Source organism: Lutzomyia longipalpis, chromosome 1 (genome assembly GCF_024334085.1).
Source record: "Lutzomyia longipalpis isolate SR_M1_2022 chromosome 1, ASM2433408v1".
NCBI classification, from domain to species: domain Eukaryota; kingdom Metazoa; phylum Arthropoda; class Insecta; order Diptera; family Psychodidae; genus Lutzomyia; species Lutzomyia longipalpis.
Window position 1 is genome coordinate 28550499 of NC_074707.1, and position 26970 is coordinate 28577468.

The 26970-nt window shown below is 34.9% G+C and overlaps 4 protein-coding genes across 10 annotated transcripts in view; 1 reads left to right on the forward strand and 3 right to left on the reverse strand.

The window, feature by feature from the left end:
- Positions 1 to 11604, forward strand: part of LOC129797430 (uncharacterized) — a 35717-nt gene extending 24113 nt beyond the window's left edge. For all 3 annotated transcript variants that reach the window (XM_055839973.1, XM_055839976.1, XM_055839977.1), the window contains exons 5-11: positions 1111 to 1177; positions 1419 to 1532; positions 4390 to 4480; positions 4621 to 4961; positions 5032 to 5145; positions 9643 to 9833; positions 9944 to 11604. In XM_055839973.1, coding sequence (XP_055695948.1) covers positions 1111 to 1177; positions 1419 to 1532; positions 4390 to 4480; positions 4621 to 4961; positions 5032 to 5145; positions 9643 to 9833; positions 9944 to 10062 — 1037 coding nt within the window. In that variant the 3' untranslated portion in view covers positions 10063 to 11604. The remainder of the gene's footprint in view (positions 1 to 1110; positions 1178 to 1418; positions 1533 to 4389; positions 4481 to 4620; positions 4962 to 5031; positions 5146 to 9642; positions 9834 to 9943) is intronic.
- The window catches only part of LOC129797635 (cytochrome P450 6A1-like), a 690618-nt gene that overhangs the window by 19566 nt on the left and 644082 nt on the right, over positions 1 to 26970 (reverse strand). The window lies entirely within an intron of this gene.
- The window catches only part of LOC129797630 (cytochrome P450 6a9-like), a 667408-nt gene that overhangs the window by 19566 nt on the left and 620872 nt on the right, over positions 1 to 26970 (reverse strand). The window lies entirely within an intron of this gene.
- The window catches only part of LOC129797548 (orexin/Hypocretin receptor type 1-like), a 73049-nt gene continuing 67050 nt past the window's right edge, over positions 20972 to 26970 (reverse strand). For all 3 annotated transcript variants that reach the window (XM_055840257.1, XM_055840256.1, XM_055840255.1), the window contains exon 9: positions 20972 to 21602. In XM_055840257.1, coding sequence (XP_055696232.1) covers positions 21328 to 21602 — 275 coding nt within the window. In that variant the 3' untranslated portion in view covers positions 20972 to 21327. The remainder of the gene's footprint in view (positions 21603 to 26970) is intronic.

Sequence of the window (26970 nt, forward strand, 5' to 3'; positions counted from 1 at the left end):
TAAATTTAGAACAAAATGAATCCTCATGTTTCTGAAGAAGTAAAATTTGAAGAGAGTATGAAATTTAAGTAAAAAAAATCTCTCCCGCAGTTAACATTGAAGTTTTTGCAACAATCTCCATGCAATGGGAACAGAAAACGCGTCCACAATGTGGGAAATTATTGAGAGGTTAGCATTTGTCACCAAAGCCGCAATCTTTTGCTCTAATTTCCACATTTATTTGAACACATTTCCTAATTAAATTAACTCGTTTTTTCCTTTAAACTTTGTAGATTTTTGCCACTCTGAGATCGGCAAGATCGCTGATCGTACAATTTCATTTTCAATGTTAAATTTCTTTTGAAATATTTTAAAGAAAATCTTGATTTTCTTTAATTAAATTAAATAAAAGATTGAAGGAACATGATAAATGCTAACTTCACAAAAAAATTTCAATCTCTCCATTTTGCCAATCCTTTTTTTTCTCGACGCGCGATCGTTAAATCCAATACAGATGAATTTTATTAGTAAACATTTGAGGAAAGACCGAGAGAGAAACAGTACCAAGGTTATGGCTTTTAGTGAAAATGTGGCCCATAAGGTGTCACAGAGAATTTATTTATATTTCACCATTGGGGATATATTTACGGAATGTGAATTTGAATTTCGTGCCTGAAACATATAACATGAAATTTTTGTTAATTTTTTTTCTTCTATTTTCAAGACAAAATTATTATTTATTTTCATCTATTTCTTGTTTTTTTTTTTACAAGAAATAATTTTCACAATTTTCCCCTAAAAGAAAGGGGGGAAAAGAGAAAGAAAGTGATGGCAAGGTGGAGAAATGAAAATTTTGAAAAGAAAAATTTGCAATGTCCTTGATACAGAATATTTTGGTTGTGGGGGGAATATGGAGCCAATGTTATGCGTATTTTTATCAGAGAGCCATTAAGGAATATTGTGGGTTTCATATAGAGAAAATGCCCCTGAAAAAAATTTCAATTTTGGTTGAATTTTTTGCAAAGAAAAATCCCCTTTTTCCCAATGAAAAAAAAATGCAAAAAGAGGAAAAATTTGGGGAAGATAAAAATGCACAGACGAGGACTAATTCGTGTGATTTCTCTCTTTCAGACAAAATTTTGGCCACACTCGGTGAAGGAACCTTTGGGCGTGTTGTTAAGGTCAAGGATTTGCAGATGTAAGTTGCAAAAAAAAATTGAAAATTAAAAAAAAATTATAATTTGTTGTTGTAAAAAGAAAACTATTTATTTAATTTTCTCATACAGAAATATTGCAACATTGGGAGCAATAGTAGTGACTTTTTAATGAACTATTTAATTAAATAATGTGGATATATTTTTGCTTTTATCGCGCGTGTATTTTGCACATAAATGTGAGAGAGGGGTTGTAAAATGCTAAAATATAAAATCTATTTTTAGGGATCACTGCATGGCACTGAAGATCATCAAGAACGTGGAGAAATATCGTGAAGCTGCCAAGCTTGAGATAAATGCATTGGAGAAAATTGCTGAGAAAGATCCAAATTGTGAACAGTAAGTTGAAAATTTTGTTTACATCGTTTTATTTTAATTTTCAGTTATTATTTTTGGATGGGAAAGTTGTGGAAAAACAAAATGTTTAAGCTTTGGGAGGAAAAGGTCGTAAAATTATGAAAAATAACGTATTTCTTTGCATATTTGTTTGCTTAACCTATAATGAGTTCTATTCTGTGATCAAGTAAACCTTAAAGTTTTCTAGTTAAGGCAAATCTTTAATTCAGGAGTTTCTTTTAAAAATGCGTCCTAAATTTTTCTCAAAATTAGATTCGGATAAAGATTTATAGAAATTGGTTTCTAGAGATTTTATTTCTAGAAATTCATAACCACAATTTACCTTTTAAAGATTCCTGGAACAGTAAAAATCTTATAACTCACGACCTTCAAGAAAAGATTAGAAAAAAATTTAATAGAATCGATCCCAATATTTCAATTAATTCTATAAATATTTACAGAAAAGAATAAAATTGAAAGATTCTATCAAATTTTATTTCTTTTCTTTTCTAACTTAAAAGTTTTTGTAAGATTTTGACAGTTTAATTTTTGAAATCATTTTTTTGTCGGTTTGTAAAAGAAAAAGTAAGAATTTGTTGTTCCAGAAAACATTCAGAAATATCTTTAAAGATCGCTGAAAAGGTAATTTTTCTTCAAAAATCCGATAAATGACAGAAATTAAAAGTTAAAATCTTATAAAATTTTTCCCAGAATACCAGCTGACGAATTGTAAGAAAAAAAAAAGAAAAGCGAGAGCTACATTGTAAAACCGGCTAACTTTGTATGAGCTCCGAAATGCCGAAACAACTTAACCGTTTTTACAATGTAGCCCTCGAAAGATTTATATCAGAATCTACCCCATAGTTTCTTGGAAAATTTTGAGGAAAAATAAAATGAAGGAAAAGTTAAAAAATCAGGAAATAATTAAATAATTTTAATTTTGATTTAATTCAAATTTTAATTTAATGAATTGATGATATAAAAATATATCAATAAATTAAAATCCAAAATTTTAGTAAATTTTAGCTGTGTTTCTTTCAGACACAGCTTTTGTGTACCGAGCAAAATCGAAAGTCGTCAGATCGGGCTCAAACTTGGGATGAGCATGAATTAGGGTCCCCACATTCCAAAAAACGTATGCGCCAAAAATAAGTTTTTTTTCCGGCCGGCCCTCCGGCCGTCCGTCCGGCCGTCCGGCCCTCCGGATTATAAACTTAAATTCCAAGAGAACGGTGATAGATAGAGACTTGCGGTAAACGGCAAAGTTTAAATATCGACCTGAAGAAATCCGATTATGAGGTCAAGTCCACCCCCCGACCCCCCCGTCCGCCATTTTGAATAACCTCAAAATTTTGTTTTCGCTATATCTCAGCCGCTATTATAGCTAGAGGGCTGAAATTTTGATATGTTGTAGGGGCCATCAAGAGCTTTCCAACGATACCTCATTTTCGAAAATAGGTCAAGCCGTTTAGTCAATATGGCCGCCACAATTTTTCATCGAAAATCAACCATAACTCGAAAACGGCTTGACCGATTTTGATCAACCCGGGCTCAAATGAAAGCTCTCAACAAACTCTACAACTCTCTAGAACATCAGAAGTTTCAAAAGTGACCGCTAGGGGGCCAAAAATCGAAAACAAAATTTTCGATGAGTTTTCGATGAATATCTCGAAAACGACGACATAATTTTTTTTCATTTTTTGATATGTTGTAGCTGACCATATTATCTGGCTTCATGCCAAAAATGAAGAAAATCTATGTCTCCGTTCTCGAGATATAGCCTTCCAAAGTTGGCATGTCATATCTCGGGTTCTACAAGTCCGATCTTGATCAACTCAAGCGCAAATAAAAGGTTTCGTGAAACCCTACAAATGTCTAGAACATTGCAACTTCGAGAAATGTCCGCAAGAGACGCTAAAGTCAAAAACAAAGTTTTCGAAAATTTCGAAATCGAATTTTTCGAAAATGGCGACATAAATTTTTTTCATTTTTCGATATGTTATAGCTGACTTCAAGACCTTTCAAACAAAAAAAAATTTATGAAAATCTATGGATCCGTTCTCGAGATATGGCCTTCTAAAGATTTCTTAGGGTATGACTTTTCAACTTTTCCCGACTGCGCGTATTTAAATTAATTCGCGTTCTAGTTTGCTCTCACAAAATTGGTACAATGAAAGAAACACAGCTCCCGTAAGCTTGGTCAGCTTACCAGTACATTTGGCCATTTATTCGATTCAAAATTGACTGAAAATCTTTTTTAAAAAAAATTTAAAATTTCTTTCATCAAACCACCCTTTTATTAACCCTAATTGATCTTGATTTAAAAAGAAAGTGTCTTAATAAATTCTCTATAATTCTTCATTCGTTGTATTTTTTTCGTAAAAAATATCAGAAGAATTTTTAAAATAAAACTGTTAATGAACTCTTATAGAATTTTTTTTGTGCAAAAAATCACTTCGTTATGCATTTACGTAGAAAAAAAATGTTGTTAGACGTAAAAGGAAATTTGCTATCTTTTTTGCCATTTATTTTTATTAACTTTGTTGATATATTCCAATTTAATAAAATGCCCACAATAAGTTTGAGAAAATATTCGACCGCATTGCTTTTTTTGGGTTGAATCATCGAAGAGGTAGAGCATAAAAGCTTAATGCAATATTTTGTATGATTGCGATCGCTATCGTACAAAATGATCATTTAATGCTAATTCCGCACGAGATGTTTGAAGAAGAATCTCTCTCTCTTTCTCTCGGCATGGCCACTATCATTTAAAATACTATAAGATGTGTGTAGTTAGTATATAAACAGTGCAGTGTGTGCTAAATTAATTCTTTGATCCTTTTCTTACGTCTCTTTGCAGTCTATGTGTACGAATGCTGGATTGGTTCAACTATCACGGTCATATGTGTATTGCATTCGAGATGTTGGGGTTGAGTGTTTTCGATTTTCTGGTAAGATATTTGTTATATGACCTATATTTGGTGGAAGAGACAGAGAAAATGTGTGTTGTAATGTTTCTTCAAGGCTCTTGGGAGATTATTAACCTGATGTGTTGTTTTCTTTTCTCCTTTCATTGCTTTCTTACGCACAGAGGGAAAACAATTATGAACCCTATCCTCTCGATCATGTGCGCCATATGTCGTACCAATTGATCTATTCGGTGAAATTCCTTCATGACAATAAGTTGACGCATACGGACTTGAAGCCGGAGAACATCTTATTTGTCGATTCGGAGTTCAATACGACGTTTAATGTCAAGAAGAATCGCGATGTTCACTACGTTAAATGCACAGACGTGCGCCTAATTGATTTCGGCAGTGCTACGTTTGATCACGAGCACCACAGCACAATAGTGTCGACGCGTCACTATCGTGCTCCGGAAGTTATCTTGGAATTGGGTTGGTCGCAACCGTGCGATGTTTGGTCAATTGGGTGAGTTTTCTTATAAATCTGCTGCAAAATATTCGATTAAAATAATTTTGATTTTCTCTCCTTTCTGCAGATGCATCATGTTTGAATTGTATTTGGGAATTACGCTTTTCCAAACGCACGACAACAGAGAACATTTGGCTATGATGGAGAGGATTCTTGGGGTGATTCCATACCGAATGGCCAAGTAAGTTAATTTGCAATTAATATTCATTTCTTTCATTGAAAAGTTTTATTTTATTTATTGAAATTACTTTAAAAATTCCACTGAAAATGCTTATTTTTTTCTCAATTAAAAATGATCTTTTAAAAGTCAATCAAATGGCGACATCGTTGTTGCATTAAAAACGGAAAAAAATAATCACTCTATAGATGATTAAAATGTCAGAGAGGAATTGAACTCATCGCAAGACTCATTCAATTTTTCTTCCATCTGTCGAGCGCGTTGCGAGAAGAAGAAGAAAAAATTGAAATGCGCCTGGAAGAGCTCACAAATGCGGATTACCTTGAGCCATCGATCATGTTTTATCTCAATTTATTACCAAAATTAATATTTCTCATCATTCCTTTTTCCAACAAACCATCATTCTTTGCGCCACAGCAAACTAATCTCCCCGCGTTGAATTTATTATTTATTTGGATAAAATTGAAAGTAATTTGCATTTTGTTGGGCAACAGACAGCACGCAGACACGTCAAAGTCTTCCGTGAATTGATCACGATAGGGAGAACGAAAGGGAAAAAGAATTTCGTGGCGGTGTTGCAAGAGTTTTATTTCCTTGCGAAATTTATGTATATTAAATACAGATTAATCTTTTTCTGAAATGTGCATCAGAATAATGTTCTATGCAAGTTTATTTTTGGTCCAGATATTTCATGAAATTTTGTGGAAATTTGACATTAAAATTCTCTAGAAAAGTCAATTCTGAACTATAATTTTTGAAATTTCACGTGAGAAGTTCTAAAATTGCATTAAAAACTAAAAAAAAAAACATTTTTACTCACTCTAAATCAACGAAGTAAACAAGGGGTGTTTATATGACAAATATTTTGACTATTATGGCGAATCATTCGAATATTTACAAAGATCTGAATATTTTAATTCACCATAAACATCCCTTGATAACAGATTTTTAAAATTTAACACTTTTCGGTTTGAATTTACCACTTTTAAAGCTTTGATTCAATTATTTTAAGTGTTTTAAGATAGAAGATTCTGCTTTTTTTAGGGTTGCAAACCAAATAATACTTTTACACTTGAAATTACCACGTTTTGTGTTGAACTTACTACTTTTCGGCTTGAATTTACTATACTTTTTAACTTTCTAGGCATAAATTTAATTTTTTTAAGCTTTTATTCCTTAATCCCTGACTTATTAGGACTGAAATAAGAAATATTTTTATGCTTTATTTAGTATTTCTTGTTAGGCTTTAATTTACCACGTTTCGGTTTAAATATACTACTCAGCTTGAATGGACTCCTTTTGAAGCTTTATTAAACATTTTTTAGGCTTCAGCTTCTCAATTTGAGCCATTTTGAGATTAAAAACTAATTATTTTGATTTCTTTGGCAAATCATCCGAATATCCTTCCTTCTATTTCTTATTTTTTCTTATATTTTGTAAGTGTTATGTTATCACTCTATATGCCAAAATGTAAAATAAACGACCGATCTCACATATTTTTAACTTATTTAGGCAATTTAAAATAAATCAGAAATCTTCCTGTCAATAAAAACAAATTTTAGAAATAATCAAACAGAATCTAATGTTTAAATTGATCACTGAGCTGAACGTTTAAATTTGTAACGAAGATCAAGGACAAGAATGACAGAGATTGACTTTTTATATTTTTTTGAAAAATGGTTAAAGATGAAATTCTCAGAATATCCCAACAAAGTTGCGGAGATGTGAGAAAATAGACGTCCTTGAGGTCTCTTTTCAATAAAAAGCAATTCTAGATCGCCATAGAGACCGCAGAATGCCTTTTGTGTGAGATCTTGCCACGATCAAGGAGATCAACGGGGATCATCAAAGAGGATTATTGATGGCACGAGAGAAAAAAATCTTTACGGAAATATGAATGATCACAGACCATTTTTCTTTCTTTCTCGGTCGCATTATTTTAAATGATGCGTTAAAGAATCTTCAGTGTGACAAGTAGAAAGAATATTATATATTTCTTAATTATTGTGATCTTGGCATCTCTTTATATTTATTAATTTCCTCAAGAGGCGAGAGAGAGATTTTCTCACAGTCGCAGATGTTTTGTTAAAGAAAAAATTCTGTATGAAACACAAGGCCGATGAATGATCTTCAATTTCGAGCAAAATGTGTGTAATACGCTGAAAAGTGGTAAATTACAGTGCGAGTCCGCTCAGCAGGAAAGATCACGATGAATGCAAAATATTTTTGCTCAATACCATCTTGATCAGGAAAATTGTTTTGCAATGAAACACCCATTGAGAAGTTTTTATTGATCTCTTGGGTATTGGTTGGTAAATTATATAGGAAGACATTTTCAACAATTCGAATCATCCAATTTGTTTACAAAATACGAAATGGTATTAAAAAAAATGATATTTTCCCGTGTCCAGCCCACAGCTAAAAATTACCTGTCTGATTCATAGATATGAGGGTATAAATAGTTTGTATTCATCGGAATGGCTTAATTAAAGACTTGGTTGGTTTCTTGATGTTAATGGAAGGAAAATCCGAAAAACATTTGATATTATAGGGTTAGTTGGGGGTGTAGTTGGGCATTTTCCTAGAATTTCAAAAGTATCTTTCTTTTATATTGTTTTTTTAAATCATCAAGAAAAATCAAAAGGTAAAAAATTGGATCACAATAAAATAAAAATGCTCTCAAGATTAAGAAATGGGCATTGCCTAGACAATAAATTTCTCCATCTAATAAAAGTGGAAGAAAATAACCTGTGCATCATATGTAGTGAAGTGGAAGACAGTGAGGATTTAATTCTTAAATGCAAAAAATTTGACTCACAAAGCAGACACACAACCTTCTTAAATTCTCCAACCTAAGATCATTAATTCAAAACATGAATGATCGCACACACCTGGATTTACTAAACAATCTAAAAGAAACAAAAGTTAAATTATAAGACTTTGAGATACTTTTGACTATCCTTCTGGGATAGTCTGTTTTTGAAAAGTGAAAGAGTGAGATTCACTGTAATAAATGAAAAAGTGAAAACATTAAAATTAATAAAATAATTTAATGAAAATAATTTAGTAGAAAAATATATAATGCGAAATTGGCTATATGGATCCGGAAGGAATATAACTTCCGTTAAAATTAAAATGGAGAAAAAGAAGAGATAGTCGGGAAAATCATCTAAATGGATGGAACCCGTATTAATAGAAAAAAAAAGAAGAAAAGAAGAAAAAACATAGGAACAAAAACTCGGTTTATTGGTTTGTCCAATATTTACACGGATTTCTAACCAAAGATATTTACATAAATTCAGTACATTTTTGATTCTCTGTCTCATTCATCCCCATTGAATGTAATGGTAAAAATGTTAGGTTAGAAATCCGGTTAAATATTGGACAAACCAATATTAACATTTAATATACATACAAAGGAGTTGTTTCACGCAAATATAAATCATAAGGATAGCCAAACGGACTTACTATTTTTCACTCGGATTAGTCGAGAAAACTCCGATGAAGATATTCCCAAAAATAGAAACAATGACGTAACCATTGCATTTTTGTTTAATGAATATATGAACCATTTGCGATGATGTTTAATTGTCCAGTTTTGCCTTGAAAACACTTTGATTTTTAATTCTCTACATCCCTATCATAGTTATCACAATTCATAGATGGCCTCTTAATAGCGCGGTCCGGATCGTTATTGGTTTCCGGCCGTAAGGCCTTAGTCGTCGTCATTCGTAGTTCTTGAGGAATCCAATTCTGCGGCGATACACCTCGCGAATCTCCTGGAGTTCTAGAAAAATCAAAAAATAATATTTAACCAATTTATTTAAAAAAAATATTACTTTTCTTTAATTATAATTACCTCTTGCATCCACTTTTGTTTCCAGAAACTCCAAGTACGTTTTCACATTTTTCTCAAATTGTCCCACTTGAGCCTCGTAGGCCTTCTTTCTAGCTATCACTGCTTCTGCAGTCTCCATCGCTTCATCCCTCTCCCTGAAAAAGTCTCCAGCCCCATTTTTGGTTTTTCCTTTCTTTAGATTATTTAGTTTTCTTCACTTAATATTTTGATAATTCGCTTTCAATTGACAACAAGTGACAAATTTCGTTAGGTGACCCCTAATAAACAGTAAACTAATACTGTTTATTAGGGATTACCTAATGAAATTTGAAAATTTACTGTTAATTGAAAGTGAATTGCCAAAAAAAAATCAGTGAAGATAAACAACTAATATCTTGGTAAAACTAACCGTCAAAACATCAGCGCTAATGTTTCACATATGTATTTAACTAGAAACAAGCCGTTCTGACGTCATTGTTTGTTTTTTTTGGATAAAGATATCTGTTTTCTTTTTTTGACTTTTCATTTCTTGATGTTTCTTCTCTAAAACTATATTTTAGCTATTCTTTATTCAATTTTAAGTTGATGATTCTAAAAACTTATTGGCAGAATTTCTTTAATTATTAATTCTCTTAATTTTTCTTTAAACATTTTTTTTGCAGGAAAACAAAGACAAAATATTTCTACCATGGAAAGCTGAATTGGGACGATAAATCATCCGCAGGGCGCTACGTGCGTGATCACTGTAAACCACTCGAGAAGTACATGTTGTCAAAGAGTTCCGATCACGTGCAGTTGTTCGACTTAATAAAGAAGATGCTTGAATATGAGCCAAGTCAGCGCATAACTTTAGGTAAGAGGAAAGAAAATTTTCAACTTTTGATTTGGTTTTTGTTGTAAAATTTCATTTCCGTAATTAATGTCGTGCGAGAAATTAATTTTACGTGTCTTCCTCGTGTACAGGTGAGGCTCTTCGTCATCCATTTTTTGCCAAATTACCACCACATCAGCGATTAGGTGACAAAGAAATGGCAAATTCGTCAAATAGCAGCCGTGAACGATCTCATAGTCTCTCGAGATGAGATTCAGCACGATTTGGTTATTATTAAACAATTGCAGAGTTGTAACTATTCCGCCCTTCCTTCAAAATACCATCCCCCAAAACTCAATCTCTCTCTCTCTTTCGTGCTATTGCATTCTCCCTTTTCATCTAATTACCCGTTCTAGAAAAAATAAGAAATTCCTTCATTCTTACGACTTTTTTTTGTTGGTGAATGAAGTTTATGAATGTTTCAAGAAAATCTTTAAAAGTTAGTCAATTTGTAAATTTTATTCCTCGAACAAAACACCTTTGTGATTTTTTGCTACTACTTTTAAAATAAAAAACAAAGCGTTTGCTTGAACAAAACAAAAAGGCTTTCAATAATTGCAATAAGTACAATAATTGCGTAAAGAAAATTTATTAAAAACAAAATAGATGAAAAGGGAAATTGCCGAAGAGAAAAAAGTATCTATTTTCGATGAGAATGTTTTTTTATGTAAATCAGGTACTTTTGTTAGAGAAAAAAATTGTCTTGTAAAATAAAATGTAATCTCCGTAATGTTGGAAAATTTCAGGCACGTAATGTTTATATAAAAAAAAAACCTTAGGAATTGTAATCATCTGATTGTGAGGAAACGAAAGGAGATTAATTCGAAAAAATAAAAATTTTCAATAGAGGCGAAAAGCTACAAAATGGAAAAAATTGATTAATAAAAACCAAATCGTAGATCCGAGACAAAAGTTCTGTAAGTTAATTGATAACAAAGATAAAAAACACAGAAATAATAAAATACTTGATATTTCAATTTTTCCACTTTTTGTAGATCTTGCTTGTTTTATTTTATTTTTTGTAAATTAGGAAAATCTTTCAACAAAATTTTTATTTTCTTGCTTCCTCTTTTTTTTAGTTTTTAATTTTCATTTTATTAGTTTTACTTTTTAACAAATTTTCCTTCTTTCTGTCTCTGAAAAAGTGAAATGTCATTTTATTGATTTTTTTGTAAGTTTAAGTAAAGAACTTTTACTACCTGTAGGTGAGAAAAAAATGTAAAACAATGATGCAAGTCAGAAATTATGATTAAAACAAAAAATGGTATTCGATTGTGCTAAGAATATTATTTGACTTTATTCTGTATAGAGAAGAAGAAGATGATAGATAATTTTTCAAAAGATTATTCTTTTGATATTTTTGATTTTGATGTTTATTTTTTAACAAATAAATTCAGCATAGATTTTTTTCTATCAATACACACACAAAAACGCTAAAGCCACAAACAAGGAGGGAGAAAAAATTACAAATTCTCATGTGATTTTTTTTTTTTTTCAATTTAACTATTCCCTCATAAAATGAAGTTTGTATATTTTTTTTTTGTGTGAAAGAAAACAATCATTTAGCTAATTTTGAATGAACATGATGGAGGATACCTAGAAGTTTTTTTTCTAGTGATATTCACAGATACACACACCTTTTAAAAAAGTCTATGCATAAATCAATGATGGAATTAAATAAAACAAAAACTATTATTATGAATGAAGATTGTTTAAGAGAAATAGAAATAAAAATGAAAGAGTTGTGAAAATATTCTTATTTGGAGCAAACATGTTTTGTCGCAAGATATTTTTGCCAGAAAAAAAAACTTGTGTTTTATTTTGTCTTGTCTTAACTGAGAACTGAACTGCTGTTGCAAGTCTGTTTAAATTGGAATGGCTGTAGTACTGAGATGAAGACGACGCTTCTTCAACTCTCCAAAAATGTTTGGAAGAAATTAAAAGATTTAAAAAAAATGGATATCAATTAAAAATGTTGCGATGAGCATCTAAAACTCTGGAAACAATGCATTTTAATTCCTTGGATTAAATCTGCAACTCAAAATTAAATGCTGACAAAATTTGTATTACAGAATGTTTTTTACGGGGTTTTCGTCGGTGGAAAATGAGATCCTCATCCAGAAAAACTCACGTTTTCGCATGGGAAGGATTTTATTTTCCACCGATGAAAACCCGGAAGAAAATTACTAACGTCAGAAAATAACAGCATTACTGTATTACAGACACCTAAAAATTCCTTTTACCATGCTTTTCTGTAACCTTATGAAGGAATAGGGCATTACGATAAACAAAATATATTTTGATGGGTATCATTATTTTATTCAAAAAATGAAACTTATCAGAGGGCGTATTATGTAACTCTTCGAGTGCTGGGTGGCTGTTTTGCAGTTTTTATGGACTACCCAGCACTCGGAGAGTTACATAATACGGGTCCAGGTACAAAGAATTTTCTGCAACACAGAAGTTGCAGGGAAGGGATTAACTACAGAGATGAAAACAAGATCAATGAAAGCACGGAAGCGTCAATGTTTCGCGTGAGGATCTGAAGATCACTTGGTCAAGCAATGTCCTATGAAGGATTTTCTCGTAGGGGTGGTTTTGGGGCCAACCACCGAAACAAATGAAGGCTTTACAAAGAGTGTCCGATTGGGAGGAGACGAGAAAAGCGCTGGAACTACCACAACGTTAATGGCCAAGTCATTAGCTGAAAAGCTGTAAATAAGCACATTCCCATCGAAAATATTCGAAGATGGGCGTATAGAGAGAAAAAGAAGAATATGCCCGTAAAATTCAACGCATCAAATAACTGGCTGCATATATTTAAAGCAAAACATGGCATAAGCAAACGAAAGGTACTAACCGATTACTTATTCAGTACACTTTTACCAAAATTTACTTTCTTATTTAACAAAAAATAATATTTTTTTATACAAACCCTGTCATTTTATTTTATTTCATTTAAGATTACAAAATATGTGAAGAGCAAAGCCGCTTTAAACGATTTTGCTATCCTAGATCCTTTTGAAGAGTTTAGCGATTTGGTATATCGAAAGATTCAGCATTAAGGTCTAACCAAAGCTTTTGGTAAGAAACGCGTTTTCATTGTTTTTTTTCTCACTTACTCCTTCATATATTGTGTTGCGCTGTCACTGTCAAAGAAGAAACGCGATTTCTTTGTTTCAAAAACGCTTTTTTTGTTTGACAGTGATGGCGCGTTACAATTTGACAAGGAGCAAGTGAGAAAAAAACAACGAAAATGCGTTTCTTAACAAAAGGTATGTGTATAGCTTTTTAATTTTATTTACGTTATAAATACGGACCAGAGCGTGAGTTGTAATTGTTTCGACTAAGAGTAGAAAAATGAAAAAATACCTCTTGACAAGAATCGTTCTAATGGATCAGGGTCATCACCAAGAAATGATTGGAACTCCAAACAATATAAATCCTGGAATTATCAGAGCACTTAATGACATATTTATTTTTAAAGCCAGAAACATGACTACAAATGAACAGAAGGAATTTTTTGGGGAGATATGTGTCTTGCATGAATAAAAATAATTGAAATTTTACAGATTTGTAGATATCTCAAGTCGTTGTTCATTGACAGAAGTCTACCTGAATTTTTCATTGGATCAATCAATCAATCAATCAAATCCTTTATTCATTCCACTACCTAATTATTACAATCAAATTCTATTCGATACAATAATTGATATTGGAAGATGTACACAGCACCGAAGTACGTTGACTTGTTTGGTGCTGGAGATTGCAGAATGCAGATGTCGTCATTATCAGTGATGGCATCCGCGTTGATCACTCCTCCAGTTGATCAGATCCTCCCTTTTGGGGGCAGTTAGCGTAGACACAGATCGGCATTAGCCAGCACAGACACATCGGGAAGCAGCTCCTCATTCCCAGACAGATGGCACCGAGGGGCTGCAGAACCCACAATAAGCTTGCTTTAGGTGCAGTGGATTGGAAGCGATCTCAGTCGCGGCCACCCCAAACAAATCTGAATCTGAGGGGGTGCAGAAGGTGGCCGTTAGACCACAGAATTTTTCGCCAATTATGGCTCAATCAGACTCCAGAACTTTCAGAATAAGACTCCAGAACTTTCAGAAAGGCACAGTTGCCTCAAAATTGGGAAGGATAAATTTTGTAGAAGAGATAGGAAAGAATGAAAGAAGGAAACACGGGCCAGAACGGCAAGCCGCAGCGGGAATCGAACCCGCAACCTCGGCCGGGAATGGCGTGGTGTTGTGTTTTAATCCCGGCTGACACAACTTTAAGATTTTTTAAAGATTTTCACAATTCGCGTCAATAGTACTCGTCAGTAGTTCCCATATAAAGTTTTCCGACTATTTGTTCGAAAATGGCACTTTTTTTCGCGTGTGTGTATTAGTGAGTAGCGCTGAGTAGCGCATCTGTGTGAGTAGCAAATTTACCGACTCCTTCATTTACGCGACTGTAGAATAGTCGCAAAACTAAACCAAATTTAATTTTAAGACCACAATAATATATTTTTTCAATGGTCCTAATACATAATATTTTAAAATTTCTTTTAAAATTATATATAAATTTATATATATGTATGTATATATACATACATATTATGTATATAAATAATACAAATTTGACTTTGTGAATATTTATTATACTTTTATTGAAAAATTTAAGTTTCATATTCGCCCTCTGAAGATGATTCATCTACCAGGTCATTCTGTCGTCATCTTAAAGTTGCTGCTCCTTAGCGTAGGAGACTCTGAGATGCCTGAATTTGGGATGCCTGATTTTCGGTATATTCCATTGGCGTCTAGAATACAGAAAAATAAAATTTTTAATTCATTTTGATATTCAGGATTCTGTAATAATGGGTTTTAGAAAACTTACCAATTCTTTTCTCAGCAAATATTTTCCTTGTTTATTTTTAAACTCCACAATACTCACAGCAACACCTTGATTAAAAATGATTCACAAAGCACTGGATGTCAAATAACATAGACTGCAGCGATCCTAGCTAGGAAAAAGAAAACTTAAATTTTTATTTACGCGATGTAATAAAATCGTCAAGAAATCAGGACTGCTCGTCGGTGAAATTAATTTCGTAATTTTTTTAAGACTAATTTTTGAAAAATCTATATGATTTCATCTAATACCGACGCTGTAGCCAATGAGTATTAAAACTATTCACATTCGCGTTATCGAAAGAGTCGGTTTTTACTTGGGTGCAAATGTATGTGTGAGCTCACTCTGAGCTTCGCCTATTTGCCACTAGGTTTGTTGACGCGAAGTGTGAAAATCTTATTGATATAGGTATTTCTCATGTGCAAAAGTAATTTCAAGATTATTTTCCGACTAATATCTTGAAACTTTTTCCTGACCCGTAAAAACCACTGACTCTGTGTCAGCCGGGACTCACTACACCACCGAGGCTCTAGGAGTGCTCAATTTGTAAAATCAATTTTTATAAAAAAAAAAAAAAAAAAAGAAATCGGTTCTAGGATAGATCTTTTACCTATTTGAGTCAAAATTGTAAAAAAAATATGTCAAAAAACGAAGTTGATTGCAGCTGTTAATTTTTTCATTACTTTCCCCCATTCTTCTCACTTCTTGCAGCGTAATAAATCTGGTTTCTGGAATATTTTTTTATTCTTTTCAACATATATTTTAATACGGATATTTCGAGGAAAATTGGGAGAGATTTTCTCGTGTGCTCAATCTGTTCTCACATCAGACACGACAATTTGCCACTGAATTAACCCTTCCGAAAACATCGTCGGTGGTGTTGGGAAAAATTCACCGCTCAAGGGCTTCTCATAAGAGGGTGGCAAAATGAAGGAGGTGTAGTGAATTGCGTGTAAGAAGTCATTAAATATCTCCCAATTTCTTCGCCTCATTGCTTACCTGGAAATTCTCCCGGAGGGGTTATTTCCTTCCTTCCCCCTCAGTAAACCGCACTGAAATGTGGTTTGAAAGTCAAGGTAGTTAGCCTACAGGAAGTACTTTTCATTGAAATTCCTGAAACTTCCTGAATTTATGTGGGATGTTCGACCTCAATACTCACCAACTGATTTTTCGGGGTGGTATGGGGGTAAATTAAATCCCTCAAAAGAGGTACTTTCTGTGATTATAAATAATTATTTTCAAATTATTTCGCAATAATTGGTGTAGCGAAGCACCTGAAAGCTCATCCCTTTGTTGCGATTTCAATTTTCTGAGAAAAGCGAAAATCCTCTGAAAGCAAAATTAATGAATTTTAAGCACAATTGCGTCAATTGAAGTGTATTTAATGATTTCTCTGAAGAAAGTTTTTTGAGAAGAAAACCGTCAAAAAGGAAATTTTGACACGCGCTTTTAGCAAAACAACCTGCCCCAAAGGGTGAAAAGTTCAATGAAATACACACAAAAACATACACCCACCCCCCACACACGTAGCATGTCTGGAGAGGAAGTTTCTCTTTCCTGATGAAATATCTCATATATAGAATTTCGTTTTTCATTTACATCTATTTTTGGTAGTCAAACTATTTTTCCAGCTCTTCTTTTTCTTGTCTGCAAAATAGCAAGAAGACGCATATTCAAATAATATTAAAATGTGGGCGTGAAAAATTTTCTTGCTGAGTTTCTCATTTCCTATCACATGCTGAGAGTTGAATCACCTTTCGTCATTTTATGGCGAAAATGAGATGAAATGGGGAGGGAGAGTAGTTGGTGCATTAGTCCTCAAGAAGTTCGATTTTTTCTTCAAAGCAAATAGAGCTTTATTTAATTTCCTTACGAGTATTTTAAAAATAACTTCTTGTTTTCCGATTTATTTTAAACTGAGTTTATTACGTCTCAATGTGTGGTATTGGAAATCTTCTTTCTTCTCATTTCCTTCTCTGATTAAATTAACTTTAGTACTTTTCATAGCATAAATTTAACAAGTTGCCCCAGATTACCCTACGTAACGTATCCTTCTGTCTATTTATCTATCTAATTAACAGAGTAAAAGTGAGGTAATTGAAATGTGTGAATATTTATGGGGTAAAGATTTTGGTACACATTCACAAAATAGCTTTTCACCCCTTTTTAGCTCTTGCGCGCGTCTTCTTATCACACTCGCGGATTTTGGGGGTGCTAAACATGCTGCTTGAAGGAGCAATTTCGACACATACTCCCAACGCGAAATGAATTATTCATTCAATATAATCAAGGGAAGACAATTAGTTCCGTGTATCAGATTGAAAAGTCGTGAATAGACTCTCATCATTTTGTAAAGTTTAAATCTTTTAAAGAAAGTTCTCGAGAAGAATGCCAACATACTTTGAAAGTAATCAATGAATCTGTCTGTTCTACTTTAGGAATAAAATCAGTAAAAAAAGCTCAAAGAAAAAAATATAAAATTCCTTGTCATAAAAAAAGGAAAATGGTAGCAAAAATAATCCGACACATGACAAATCTGGAGTAGTGGATTTTATTTCAAGCAAATCAAAGTTATTTCTGTTAGTGAAAAATATAGTTTCATATGTTTTTACCTTTTCTAAATGACATAATCCGTCACTTGTAAATCTAATAAGAGAGCAAAATTAAATAATAAGACAATTAAATGAATAAAAACTATAAAATCTTCTCAGTTGAAAAGTTATGCGATGATTTCATGCTATTCTCACTTCTTCAACTTTAATTACATCACTATGAGAATTTAGCGAAAGTTCCAAGTTCTATACATACAGGTACTTACCTACTTCTTCTTGAGAGCTTTTTGCGTTGTAAGAATTCGATAGATATATTTTTTTCAATCTGTTGAAGGGGGAAAACATTTAGAAAATTCCCTGCGGGTGATTTTTTTTCTAAATTGTACGGGAGTACTTATAGGTTTTTATTGAGGCAAAAAGGATATATGATGGCGTCTCCTCCGCTAAATACAGGAAATGATAAACGAGGAGATTCAAGCAAAATTAAATTTTATTTTTCAATATTGAATTGCGAGATAGCAATCATTTTCACAACAAAGTTCGATAACTTGAATGGAATATAAAAAAAGGTTTTATTACCATTTAGAAACTGGTGCAAATGATGCAAATCTGGTGAGATACACCACCATCTTCTTTGACCATTTTTATCCTAATTGGTCGACAAAACCAAGGGGAGGATAGGGTGGCATTCTACCACAATGCAGTGCGCTCCTGTTGGCAGTAAAATCATAAATATCGCTGCATCGTTGAGCTCCGGATTACTGGATTTTTGATAATATTTCTGGTGTCCTGAGCTCCCATCAATGCTCCACTTACATAACAGAATGAGCTCTTTTCTGTATTCTTGTGGCACGTGCTCCACAACCTCATCCAACCCCTCTATCAATCTCTTTGCAGTATGGTTGAGAAGGCTCTGAAGCGAAATTTTTGCCTCTTCTTCGCTGATTTCCACGTTGTCCGACAGAGACTGCCGGACAACGTGGAAATCAACAATCGAGACAACGGGAGTTCCATGTCCTTGCAAGATTTCTATATCGGTGGCAGTTTTGTCCAAACTGGTTTCCAAGTCTGATTTTCCTATTTCCAGCCATAATGTGTTGGATATGATGCTATTTTTGTGAAAGGATCCTCGTCTCCTTTGCTCCCTATTTCTCTGGCTTGGAATGCAGAAATTAGGGAATTTTGCAACAAGGCGAGGTATCGGTTTTTCGAACCTTGAAGAAAATCAGTTTTCGGCATTCATTGATAACTTTTGCTTGGCTTTTTTTGTCATAGACTTCTATAACAAATTTCTCGAAAATTGGCAATATCTCAACTTTCTCAGATGAAACTGGTATGCATATATAAAAAAAATGCATTTTGGAAATCTGAATTATTCATATCTTTATCATAAAAGTGATCTTGACAGAAAATCACATTTTTCGCATCGTGCTTAATATTTTTGTTGCCCGAATGCAGAATTCAAATCCCAAGCCTTCTATCACTTGGCAAACAAAAAAAATGACTTTGTTTTTGAAGTTGCAATTTTTATATGCATTGTACAATGCACAATAGGCCCACGTAACATAACGTATATGCATTGTACAATGCAATATTGAGGAAAGGTTCTTTTGCAATTTGGCACTTCATCCAAAAGACTGTTTCTTGCTATAATATTACTCCACATATAATTGCTTAATAGATAGGGTGGCCTTCTTTCTGCATGATTTCGATTCATTTTAGAAGTAGGTTTCCATTTCGTCACATTTCGGATTTCTCTACGAAATGTTGTTGTAAATCACCGAGCAGTGATGGGTAAAAAATGCTGGGGAAATTTTATCAAGAATTTTATATAATACGGCGTCCAAGCTTCGCCGGGATAATTCACCCACCTAGCACTGCTCGGTAGTACTTAACAAACCCTCAGTTCTTGTCTTAAATCCTTTGAACTAGTTGGGGTTGGTTTAGTCACTTAAACTCAAATGGGGTTATTCTTCCCCTTTTCAGTGCAGGGTAGGCCGCCCACAAGGCACACAAAACGAATGAAAGGCACTGCTGAGGGTGTATTACGTAACTCTCCGAGTGCTGGGTGGCTGTACGTACTGTTCTTATGGGCCACCCAGCACTAGGAGAGTTACATAATACGGGCCCTGAGTTGCTCCAGCGCTCTGATGGTTCTAATACGCCTCCGTGCGCGGCCCTAGCCGCTCCATTACTGGCTTCTCGCTTCCACAGGACGAGCGGTAGGACCAGTGGAGGGCATTTCCGGGCTGGGTACGGGTCGACGTTCTTGTTGCGTTCTCAAGGAACCCGCAGAGGGACTCCATCGTGGCTTTATTTGCAGTTCAATGGACCTCCGAGAAGGCATCCCACCAGCAACGCTTCTCTTCCTTATGCCGCTTCGAATAAATACAGAAGCTGTGCCTTTCTTTTCTTCGAAACATAATTCTATCATATAAATCATAATCGTAATACATTATGATGTTACTTACAAAACCTCACTTACCTCTGAAAAGTCAGAACAACGAACGTCTTCCTTATACGAAGAAATGATGACGACATGTCCCAAAAAGAAAATATTGCATATTCTTTTCATTTTGCATTTTTAATTTTCTCTCAGCAAAAGTTAATTTATGCTGCAATTCTTCATGGAATTTCCGATGTGTTCTCAACACGGGGAAGAATAAAATTCTTTACATCATTTCCAAAATGAATAATTGATATGAGCAACTTTTCCAACTCAAAGAAATCTTCTTCATTGTGAGTGACAACAGATATACATATAAAATTCTCTTAATATCCTTAACATTAATTATGTGCAATTTTTGTCCCTTCACAGGAATCAAAGACTTCCCTTAAATTAAGGTGAGAATTTGAGGGAAGAATTTAAGCCTGATGAGAAGGTACCTATATATTTTTCTTGGTCTCAATGATCTAATTGGAAGTCACTGAAAGGAGAAAATCATTGAGAGCAATTTGTTTAGTTTAATCCTATTGACTTAGAGCTTATACTTTGCAAAACAAATCTATACAGAATTATCTTAAATGTAGAATTTATACAAGATGTCTTGAGTTATTTTCTTATTAAAATTAATACAGAGGTTATTCTAAGATTTTTTAATAGTTTTTTTTTAATTATACAAAAATACTTACTGCAATCACTTAATTTTGCTCCATTTTAATTGATCCGAATGTTTTTCTTTTATTATTGAGGAAATTCTGGGAAAATCTCCTCTTTTTGTGGTAATCAGAATAATTCCAAAATGCAACTTTTGGAAATGTTGGGAAATATCTAAAGTATATTGTACAAAATCCTTTTCATTTTTCTTATCTTTCATTTTAAACATTCGTTTTCTTTCCGCTCGAGATTTTATTTTAAAGATTTTCCCCAATGAATATATAAATATATAATTTCCTGTAGAGGATCATACAAATCTAATATTCTGTGAATTAGTCTTTTTTACGTATTTACAGAAATGTGAGCAATTTGCCACGAAATTTTTAGAAAATATTGTTGAGCACTATTCTTTTTTTTCGTTTTGGGAATGTTTTTATTCTGTTTGAAGTATTCTTTCTGCACAGTAAGAATTAAAAATAAGATTTTTTCTTATATAAAAATCAACATTTTTTATATTAATTTCAAAATGTAATAAAATAAATTTAAATTGAATTTTTGAATTATTTTTTGATAGTTAACTTGAACAAAAGTCTAAAAAACATTTTAAATTGATTTCTTAAAATGCAGAAAAAATTCTAATTTCTCTTTAAAATCTCTATATCAATGTTCCCATACATTTCTCTGTGTGTGGTGCATACTCTACTCACGCAGTGTTGATTTATTTAGAAGGGGGTCACGCCCAAGCATTGCAGTCACGTGGAAGGATAAATTTGTGCCCGGGAGGAATCTCATAGGAATCTCAATGGGGTTCAGTACTCAAACTGCCAGAGTTGGTACTCTTTTAGCCCTGTGGCGATGACTCATTGACGCTGGAAAGACGCCCACGAGCCACCCACGAGACGCGCAACTTTAGACGCTCCCGTCAAGGACGCGACGACCGTCGGGCCTTCTCATCCGCGGTTAGGAGCACTTGATGATGATTGTTGTGCCCATTCTCAATGAAGGACGTCTGAAGGGTCTGCTGGCGCGTAATGTTGGCCAACTGGTAGTTACTCCTGGAGCTGGGACTCACATTATTAAGGCGCGTCCCCGGTGTATGTGCGCTGTGGTACATGGATCGATCCTCAACACGATCCCTTCCTGCTCCGCAGCAGCGACACTTCTCAAGGGCATTCTTAAACTCCCGCCGAAACTTTCCTGAAAGTCATCAATGCAGACATTATTGGGGCTTTTGAGAATGTTTAAGGAACAAATTAGGCTAATTCACGAGTTATGGGAAAACTTTTACCCCGCTTATTCATTACTCTCACATACACATTGTGGAGGGAAACTTTTGGTGGATGTTAAACACTTTGCCAAAGAAGACTTGAAATTCCAATGAACACGAGGCAAAACTTTGTGCGGCGTGTCAATTGGTTTGGAAAGAAAATCAATTTTCTAAAATTTCAAAGAGGGTTGATTTTTCCAGGAATGCTTTTGATGGAAAATGTGGAGCGTTTTTAACATTTTGTGTGCATTAGTATGAATTTTCTTCGAAGCAGTGATTGGAAAACTTTCTTTAAAAATTTATTTCATTAACTAGTTGATTAATTTTAGAGTTTTCTTTGCAATTATATGCGAAAACGCTTTTTTCGTGATTTCTTTTTTTTTACGGGAAAAGTGATTTATGTTTCAATGAGACAAATTTATTTGAAGAGCGAAAATTTATTTAGTAATCAAATTCTTTACAAGCTCTTGAAATTAAAGTCAATCATAACGCGTCCAGTTATAAGAGTTGGTATACCACAACGCGGATGGGTCAGTCTATGCGTTGTAATTTAATTTCTGAGTTGTATTAGTATGCAAAACTGATTTTTTTTGGTGAAAATTAGTAATTTGATGCATAAAAATGGTCATATCTCTGGTTCTATAAGACCTACAGAAATTTCTTGACTAGTTTTGGAAAGGTATTAAAACAGGCTATAAATTGACATAAATTTTAATAATTTTCAAGGTCACCTCCAGAACACAAAATGGAGGTTTTTTGTTTTAGGAAAACAGTTTTGGGCATTTTTTATCCTGAAGGAATAGTTCTAGAGGTTTCTGATGTTCTAGAAAGTTGTAGATAATTGTAAAACTTTTAATTTGATACCAAGTTGAGCAAAATCGGACAAGCAGTTCAGGAGATATAGCTCTTAGAACTTTTCAAATTCAAGAATTTTTCAAACTGCGATATCTTCTAAACGGCGACATAGAATTTCTTCATTTTTGGACTGGTACAAGATTATTAGTCAGGCTACAACATATCAAAATTTAAAAGATTTGCCTAATGGGGATTCGGAGATATTGCCCCTTAAAGTTAGGCAATTTTTGTTTTTGATTTTAGCGCCTCTTGCGGATGTTTTTGGAACTTGGAATGTTCTACGCAGTTGTAGGGCTTCTTGAAACCTTTCATTTGATACCAAGATGATTAAAATCGGTCAAGCCGTTCTCGAGTTATGTCGAAAAAACACTTTTTGCTTTAGGCCGCCATATTTGTTAAACCGCTTGACCGATTTTCAAGTATGAATAGTCGATGAAAACGTCTCACTGAGCTCTACAACATACTAAAATTTCAGACCTCTAGCTGTAAGGGAAGTGGTTGACAGTATTTCAAAATGGCGGACGGCGGCCATCTTGGATTTTGAAAATGCGAAAAAATGAAATTTTACACCCACATTTCTATAGAAAACTTCAAACCGGAAGTCTCTATCTGTTACCGTTCTCGAGATATAAGGCAAAGTTTGGACCACCGGCCGGCCGGCAGGCCGGCCGGATCAAAAATTTTCCACCACCATTTTCGTAATGTGGGATGTCTAAAACGTGCTCATACCAAGTTTGAGCCCGATCTGAGGTGGTCGGTTTTTCCGACGATTACAATATGTTGAAGAAATTTTGAAGTGAAAATTATTATTCTAAAATCAAGTGTGTGCTGAATTAGTGCAAATTGTTTTTTTCACCAGTCGAATTAATTCGTTAGAAGAATAAAGAGCTCTCGCGAGTGTTGAAAGAAAATTTAAATTAAAAACTAATCAAACATTAAATATATCGAACAATAATTAAAAACCAATCTAGTGAATTAGTGAAAAGTGCGATATTGCATAAATTGGTGAGTCTCCTATTTAAATACATTCGTGGTCCTTCGACACCGGAGCATTGGACGAATTGCTCCGCACCAGCTCCCTGTGGATTCTCCCGCGCCCCCGCGCCACACTCTTTGCTAATTCACTCCCAGACCTGAGTGAACACCCCTGGAAGATCATCAGCAGCCCTCCTGCACTCCCTCGGTGTTCTCTCAACCCTTTTTTCCCTTCCAAAAGAACACCTCCGCACCCTCGGAATATACTCCCTTGCACGGGCCATTTTTTAGATTTCTGTCCGTTCTTCCCCAAGTAACGACTCAATCTCAAAGATGACAATCTCCCAGCATTGGGGGTCCCTCAAGGGACGTATCACAAGAATCTTTAAATTCGTAAATGATTATAATCGATCTCAAATCAATAATCCCGGCGAGCTTGATAAGCTTCGAGCCAAAATTGATTCCCTCCGTGAGATTGAGCACCAAATCCAAGAGTTGCAACCTCAGCTCACCCCATTATTTAATTCAGAAGAAATTAATGGGGAATTCGATCGCATCAAGCTTCTCCTCACAGCGATCAATGAAATAATTGATGAAGCTGGCGCATCAGCTACTTCGCCACATTTTACTGACCTTACTGACGATGAGAATGACAGTGATTTGTCGCAGAAGACAATCGTTGATCCCCCTCAAACATTTCCACAAAATGATCTCCATAATTCCACGCCGATTCCCCCGAATTTTGGCACTCCCAATCCCAACAATTCTTCTGCCTTTGAATTGTTCATGGAGAGATTTTTCATGCAGCAAAATGAGACGAATAGAATGATTGCCTCAGCTCTTGCCATTCGGGCAAACTCCTCATCACCCTCTGATGAAATTCTCAACAAACTCACTGATGTGATTCATACACTCTCTGATTCCCAAGTCTCCTCATCAAGCCATTCAAAACTCCCTACATTGTCCGTCCCACAATTCTCTGGTGAATTCTCATCCTGGAATTCATTCAAGGACATGTATCTGAGTGTGATCCACAATAATCAGCGTCTGTCGAAAATTCATAAGATGCAATATCTTCTGTCTTACCTCACTGGAGATGCAAAGCGTCTTATTGAGAACATTGAGATAGCTGAAGATAAATATGATGCTGCCTGGCAATCCCTGGTCAATCGCTACGAGGATAAAAATGCTCTTGTGTCCGCGAATATGAAGCGAATGATCTCTCTACCATCAATTCCCTTCGAATCTGCAAAGGCTCTCAGCCAAATGCATTCCACAGCGAATTCCATCTTGCAATCCCTTGCAAGCATGTCCGTGACAGGTGGTGAACATTGGGTCATACACATTCTCCGCGAAAAGCTTGATCCTGAATCCCAAAAGCTTTGGGCTCGTGCTTCCAAAGGAACTCTACCGACATGGGAGGAGTTCAACAAATTCCTGATTGATAGAGTCCGTGAATTAGAGATTTATTCACCCCAAGCTCCATCCAATGCCAAGCCCAAAAATTCAGGAAATTCAAAGCCGAATTCTCAATCGAAACCTTCCTCTCTGCTGACTGCAGAATCCATTGAAAATTGCAAATTCTGCAACCAAGAATCCCACAAACTCTTTTTGTGCCCCAAATTCCGTGCGAGCACTTCCGCTGATCGTCTCGCATTTATTCGCGCCGAAAGGTTGTGTCGAAATTGCATTACGGAATCTCACATGACTCGAGATTGCACCCGTCCAGGATGTAAGAAATGCAATTCGAAGCACAACACCTTGCTTCACGGTTCATTCGAAAATGTTCCGCCAAAATCTACAAACTCAAATCCTCCTCAAGAGACACCATCTCCAAATCCAAGTCCTCCTGTTCCAAAGGCACCTGCTCAACCTAATCCACCCAATCCAACAAATTCAAATTCACCAGTTGTTTCAGTGAGCACTGTTGCAATTGCTTCAAATCAGCCAATTGAATCTTTCTGCCGAGTTTTCTTGGGAACAGCGATTATAAAGATCTTGGACCGAAATGGAGATGCGATCCTCTGTCGTGCTGTAATTGATAATGGATCCCAATTGAATCTGATGACAGAGAATCTCGCACAGCGTCTCAAACTCCCAAAAATCAATTGCAACTTTGATATTGGTGGAGTTCTCGATGTGAAGTCCAAGGGAAAATACAAAGTTCGCACACAATTCTCATCTCGCGATGGAGATATTTACTACCCAATCTCCTGCAATGTGATTCCCAAAATTACAGGAGAACTTCCGAATTGGCGTGTCGATCCCAAATCCATCCCAATTCCCATTAATCTTCCGCTCGCTGATCCTTCATGGCATGTGAGCCAACCCGTGGATATCCTCATCGGTGGTGGTTTGTTTGCTCAGCTCGAGTATGATGAGTCGCATCGTCTTGGTGATGGATTCCCAAAATTGAAAAATTCAGCTATTGGTTGGCTAATTCTCGGTGAACATGTCGTTGATCCTCCAAAGAAGAACGATTCTTCCACATCCTCTGATTACAATCCCATGTGTAATCTCACAACCCTTTCTTCAATTGATAATTCCCTCAAGAGATTTTGGGAATGGGAAAAGGTTCCATCCAACAAAGCCCTCACTCTTGAACAGAAAGCAGCTGAGGATATTTACGTACGTACCACAACTCGAAATGATGAAGGTCGCTATGTAGTCCACTTGCCATTCAAGAACAACGTTAAGCATCTAGATGACAATAAATCTAATGCTATCGCTCAACTCTTCCGCCTGGAACGACGTCTTGAGAAAAATCCTGAATTGCGCCTGCAATACAATGCCGTAATCCAAGAATACTTGGACCTGAACTTCCTTGAGCCCATTCCTCCTGAGGAATTACATCTTGCATCCTATTACATGCCACATCATTGTGTTGTAAAGGAATCATCTGCCACAACCAAGGTGAGAATTGTGTACAATGCCAGTTTCAAGTCCCTTTCAGGCAAAAGCCTAAACGAAACACTAAGGATTGGTGGTGTTGTACAACCTGATCTTGTCACCGTCCTTCTTCGATTCCGCAGATATGCAATTGCAATGTCATGTGACATCACAAAGATGTATCCTCAAATTCTCCTACATCACCCACATACATTCTATCAGTGCATCGTCTACAGATTCTCAACAAAAGATCCCATTGGATATTACCGTCTTAAGGGTGTGTGCTTTGGGGTCTCCGCTTCCCCTTTTCTCGCTACGAGAACAATTAATCAACTTGCCCATGATGAACGCGAGAATTTTCCAATCGCAGCCCCAATTCTGCTGGAAAATATCTATGTCGACGATTGTCTGGTTTCTTTTCCCAGTCTCGACATGGCTATACAAGCTCGTGATCAACTCATTGGAATCATGGAATCTGCAAAAATGAAGCTTGCAAAATGGAGCTCAAATAGCCGTGAGCTTCTGAATCCAATTCTCGGAGATAAAGATTCTCATCAGAATGTAGAAATTTCAGATGAT